Raw genomic sequence first — 6,239 nt, 5'->3', positions numbered from 1 at the left:
CTAGGCAAAAGGGTTTTACCATGACTAATTCCAACATCTCCACGACTTAGTAAAACGACATGGTCGACATAGTGTTCCTGTTTTAAATCTATAAATAGCTGTGGAGCCCATTCGAAGTTGGTTTGTGCACAGCGATGGTTACTACCTGCCTCAGGCCATACCCCATCAACAGCTTGATGAGCAGCAGAGTATTCATCAAAGGTACTAGTCAGGGAGGCCTCCTTCCAGAGAGCAACATTTCCAAATCTGGCTAATTAGGAAAAAGTGAGAAAATTTTAAGTTTTATCAATTTGAAACCTATAAAGAATTCTTTGCATTTATTCCTTCCCTAAGTGCTGGCAAAAATTAAATGCCGAGTTAAGATAAAATTTTACATGTATGCCGCTGCATACTAAATAACCTCAATTATTTTGCAGTATTTTAAATAGTGTTAGCTACCTTATACTGGCTTTTAAAATGATTTCATTATATAAAGTAAAATACTCATCTTTAGCCATAGAACATAATCGGATTTTTTGAGTTAGCAAAGTACTATTTTGCTCGAAGCATCATATTTTTATTTCAAAATCAAAATATAAAGCATAAAAATATCGTTTAATACATTGTATTCAAAAAGATAATAATATAATATTTTAAACTAATAACAAAATTGTAAATCTTAGATACCGGGGGCTATTTCATCTAACTAATTTGACAGTTCCCTCAAATGGGGGATATTAACTTGGGTTTGTCCGTCCGTCTGTCCGTCCGTCCGTCTTTCTGTCTGTCTGTAACGTTTTCGTTTCCACAAGATATCTCGAGATCCCTTTGAGCTTTTGCAATGAAATTTAGCATAGCAACTCCCTATGGACTAAAGAAGACCCCTATTGATTTTGAGGTCAAAAGGTCAAAGGTCAAGGTCATAAATAAGCAAATTCTGTCTGTTATAACACTTTCGTTTCCACACGATACCTCGAGAACACTTTTAGCTTTTGCTATGATATTTTACATAACAACTCCCTGTGGTCTAAGAAAGACCCCTATTGATTTTGAGATCAAAAGGTCAAAGTTCAAGGTCGTAAATTTATACATTCTGTTTGTATGAAACATTATCATTTTCGGGCGATATTTCAAGAAGATTTTGAGCTTTTGCTATGTAATATTTTACCAAAACTCCCCAGTACCTCTCTCACTCCTCTCAAAGTGCCCCGCCCCGTTTGTTTTATTAGTATTTATTGTATTACATGTCGCTATTTTTAGCACAGGGACATGAGGAGAATTATTACATATGAAACAGGTTCTCGGTGGACTTTATATTCTTATTACATCTATTAGAACTGTTTAATAAAGGCTAAATTAGACACCATGCATTGTGTAAAATTTTGACAATATCGAACGTGAATATATACATGTATGTCACTTCATGTTTGTATACAATTGTCGCCAAAGTACAGCGGCTCCGAGGTCTAGTGGTATGTCTCTCGCTTCAAATGTGAGAGGGCCCGGGATCGCATATTGGACGGTCCACTTTTTTTTCGAAACACTTTTCTTTTTTTTACTAAACGATAATATTCAGCATGTGAAATGAAAAATTTATGAGGTCTGGCTTGTACAAACTCATAATATCATCATTACAGTGTGATAAATATTCCATATAAAAAGAATCTTCTACACACATAATAAAGAATAATCAATCAAACCTTTATATCCATATTGGCATATTTCATTTGCTTACATTGTATGTATACATTTGTATACATTTAATAATTCTACAAATTCAGTGAAGGGAATCCGAACCCCCGACACCCCCCCCCCCCCCGACCCCCGAACTGCGCATGGTTTACTTTTCCCTAAGCGGGGGACACAAATTCTCTGAATTAGCTTGTTTATTTATCATGTAAGCACACTGAAAAAGATGGCATGCAAATCACTAAACAAATTACATAGAAATGACAGCATTTATTCAACTTCATTGCCGGATATACATGTAGTTAAAAAATAATTCTCTGAAATCCTTCTCCTCAAATCCTGTTCGTGGGTATAAAATAAATTAAGTACATAGTTATGATGACCAAGAGTGCCTGTTCCAAAATTATGAATTTCATGGCGCCTGGCTTAGGGGTTCTAGTGTTTGGGCGGGGCTCCACTGATTCTTTAGTAAAAATGTTTAGTTAATTAATTCTTGCGCCAATGCAACAACTGCGGCATACATTTCCATATCAACATCTAAAGAAAAAAAAATTCTTGTTTAATTTTTTCTCAAAAGTCTGTGTCAAATTGTACCTGCACCCATTTTATTGTCTAACTGAAGATCAAATGTTTAGAATGTATCAGCTGAATGGAATTGCGTAAAATGTAACAGCTCCTGTTTTGTGGACTTAGCGGAACTAAGACCACAAAACAGGAGCTGTTACATATTACGCAATTCCATCCAGCTGATACATAAAAAAAAACAAACAAAAAAACTTTAAGACATTATTTTGTTGATATTTATGTCTTTTATTAACCATTCAAAGTACATTTATACATGTATATATAAAATATTGTATTGCCTTGGACTGGCCCATCTTCAGTTGGCATATGATAGAGACAGAGACTTTGGTATCCATCATGTACTTTCAGAGACCCACTGGGAAACCAAGAGTGAAGTAAACAAAAATATTATAAAAAATATCTGCCAGTATTTTCAAAACAAACATGTTTCATACTCAAATGAATGATACTATTCAGACAGTCAAACATTTTCTTCTTCTTTTATTTTATCAGTCCAGTCCAATACGAAAATTCGTAATATTACGATAAACGTAAGATAACGAGAAAGAGTAATATTACAAGTTATCGTAATATAAAACTTATATTACAATTTTTCGTAATGTAGTTAAATTACGAATACGCGTAATATAGCAGATGTAAGAGACTATATTATGAGTTTACGTAATCCAAGACAAATTCAAGCATTTCAAGAAATTGAGTGGCGGGTAGCAAAGTATGACGTTTACTACGAGATGTCACGAGCAATAACTTGTACGACTCTTACTGAGATTTGAATTCTGTGTATTTCAATGAGAATGGCATGAACAGTTGAATTATGAGACGAGGGTGTGATTTTTAGGGTAGACTTCGCAAGAAAAGTAGGGAGTTCGGATGATATAGACCAATGCGACATGCATAAGCGAATATTGAAATTTACTGGAAAATTGGTCCTATCCTTGGGAAAATTCCTATAAAAGAATAATAAAAGAAATTGTCCACTCACCCATCGCTTGCGGTACTTTCTTCTTGAATTTCCATGCTTTCTGATAGGCGTAACTGACCAAACTGACCGCGTGCTATCAGTAGCCGTGAAATCTGATATATTACTGACGTCCTACTTTGCTACCCACCACTCAATTTCTTGCAATGCTTGAATTTGTCTTGGATTACGAAAACTCGTAATATAATCTCTTACAATCTGCTATATTACGCGTATTCGTAATTTAACTGCATTATGAAAATTGTAATATTAGTTTTATACTACGATAAAATGTAATATTACGCTTTTTTGTAATCTTACGTTTTTTCGTAATATTACGAATTTTCGTATTGGACTGGACTGTTTATGATGGTTGCTAAGGGAAGTAACTAAGAGAAAAACAACAGTACTGGAATGCCTGTCTTCTATCATATATTGGCATTTGGAATATTCAGCCAAGATTTCTAAATGCCATTAAAAATAGGAATACAATAATGCATGATGGGTACCATTACAGCTTCAGAAGAGTTTTTAAAAATTCTTTACAGAATTCAGTAGCCTTGCAAATGTTCTCTTTCAAACAAACCGGTCCAACTATACTAGTTAACATTATCATAAGAAAAATGGAGAAACTATTCACTTGATATGAATATACAATTCTAAAAAAAAATTGTAGATTTTTGAAGATGAATTCTCAATATATAAATAAATTATAAAAATTTCTGTCTACTATAAGTTGAGGGTATATTATCTAAGTGTGTCTTACAATTTTATCAAACAAATATGCCAGGATTTGAGGTCTACAACTCTTTAACTTACGTTCGACAGAAACATTAAGAGCCTTTTTTATGTGTGTTACTTTCTCTGTAATTGTTGTTTGACGCATTCTATTCTAATAACTGTAGCTTCTTTTATTCTGTGATGCGGTTTCTGTCTGAGCGACTCTTCATAGGACATTAAAGCCCCGTGTAAGTCTCCCACAACATGTTGACAGATTCCTAGTATCTGCCAGGATAGGTCTCTGAAATTTAAAGGAACATATGTCCCATCATCATAAAGCAGTAGCGTCTGTAGGTCTGTCAGTGACTGTAAACACTGAGATCTATTACCCAGTCTATAGTGAGATAAAACAGACAACATATCTACTAAAAGAAAAGGTGATAACTGTAGGTTTGGCATTCCGTGTTCTTGACTCACATTTTGTTCTAAACATAATTCCTCAATATAGCGGAAATCTTGAAATAAAAACACATGGTATACCCAAGCTATCTTCGTTCTTCGAATTAATGGCAAATAACCTAAAGTCTCATTGTACCTTTGCCTATTAACATTTTCAATATACATAATAAAGTCCTGTGAAAGTCTTCGCTTAGTGAGATAATTGATATTTACTGTCTTATTATATCTCCCTGTTCTATAGTAATACAATGCCAGATACAGTAAATGAGACACAGGACCTGATCTTGCTGCCATTTTCAATATGCCACAAATTATTAAATCTAAGTTATAGATATTTTTATGCGTGGACCATGAAGCACTATTTGTCAACATGAAAGCTAAACTAACAAGAGTCTGAGCAGCACAGTGCTGTAAAGTTAACATCTGGTATGGTGAGACTGATAACCAAAATAGTTTGCTAATTGTTTTGAAGTAAAGATAACAGTCTAGATTATGTTTCAGATAAAAATATAATTCAGATATTTCCTTCATGCCACATTTATCTAAATCTGCAATACTTCTGAATTCTCCCTCAGCAGGAGATAGCACAAATGACGGGCTACTGAGGGCTGGTTCTAGGACTGATCTGAGAGTTGGACTCAGCAGTAGACAGGACACGCCGATTCTGTAATACTGATAAAGCTGTTGTAAAAGGGATTCACGTGTAACACCTACTACTTTGTTTATGAACATGTTGTTCTGTGGAATAAAAAATTTCGGAAAAACTCCACCATAAACACAATGAAGAAGATATTTTAAACACCTCCAAAAGCAATTCAGTAAGTTGTTCGGGCACCATCTAACTTGTCCTAATTGCATCATCCAGAACATTGTGGTCTTCAAGTAGTATGAACATAGTAATTTATCCTCCAAGCAATTGATAACTTCCTTGAGAAATATTTTCAGGAGTCCGTAACATAAAAACTGGGTATGATTCATGGTACACACTAGTTGTTGCTCGGCTTTAGAGAATGATAATCTCCATTCCAATTTGTTAAAAGTCGATCCAACTTTACTACCAATAGGCACACAGTGACATTCGTTTTTTCGAAACTCTTCTAACACAGATACCGGCGGCCAGGTGTGTCTCTGGCATCTGTCAACCCAACTTCCTAATAGTTTAGACCAAGGAATAGTGGCTAAACAACATGCTTCATCGAATTCAATAGGTCCACAGAATCCACTACTACAAGGACCATGGATTCTGAATTTATCAGAGTATGGATCTATCTTATTTCTGAACTGAAAATATCTTTCTCTCCACAGACGACTAGATAAATAAACTCTACCATTACAGAGAACAAGACAAGATTTCGTGATTTTCCGTTCAGTTGGTGTCAGGAGGCGTAATCTGACAAATCCTGGCGGTGTATCAGAATCTTCCATTAATAGGATAACATTATGGTTTGTTGTATTATAAAACTTGGACTGGGATATGTCCGTTATTAATTTATGATCACAACTCCAGAACATCATGTCCCTGTCAGATGATCTCAACCTAAAACCCTCTCTAAAACTACCACTCTTCATCTTAGCTATTCTTCTTTGATTAAAAACAGGTTTCTCTATCATCTCCTGCATGTCCAACACGTCCCTTCTGATGGCCACCTCTGTCGGTGTCCCTATCTTACAACAAAGACCAACATACAGGATCTCTGATAGACGGGGAACGTGATCCATTCTGTAAATTATTAGATTATATGTATTACATATATAAAGGTAAGTTATACTTAAGTATCATTATTGAGAAAGCAGTATAGTAGCGTGGTCCCTTTTTACACCCTTGGTTTACTGGATGTATAGTAGTAAT

At 34.9% G+C, this 6,239-nt stretch overlaps 1 protein-coding gene across 1 annotated transcript; it reads right to left on the bottom strand.

The window, feature by feature from the left end:
* Positions 1–3,958: 3,958 nt before the first annotated feature.
* On the bottom strand, positions 3,959–5,877 carry LOC134282802 (uncharacterized). The gene has a single exon (XM_062765193.1). It carries the CDS (start codon positions 5,813–5,815, stop codon positions 4,067–4,069), a length of 1,749 nt encoding a protein of 582 aa, XP_062621177.1. The 5' UTR covers positions 5,816–5,877; the 3' UTR covers positions 3,959–4,066.
* Between the last annotated feature and the right edge of the window lie 362 nt (positions 5,878–6,239).

The sequence above is a fragment of the Saccostrea cucullata genome, unplaced genomic scaffold, assembly GCF_032062105.1.
Source record: "Saccostrea cucullata isolate Sc308-1 unplaced genomic scaffold, CSIRO_AGI_Scuc_v1 ctg18003, whole genome shotgun sequence".
In the NCBI taxonomy this organism is placed as follows: Eukaryota; Metazoa; Mollusca; class Bivalvia; order Ostreida; family Ostreidae; genus Saccostrea; species Saccostrea cuccullata.
The sequence above is the reverse complement of the archived record's forward strand: the minus strand, read 5'-3'. Positions and strand labels throughout refer to the sequence as shown.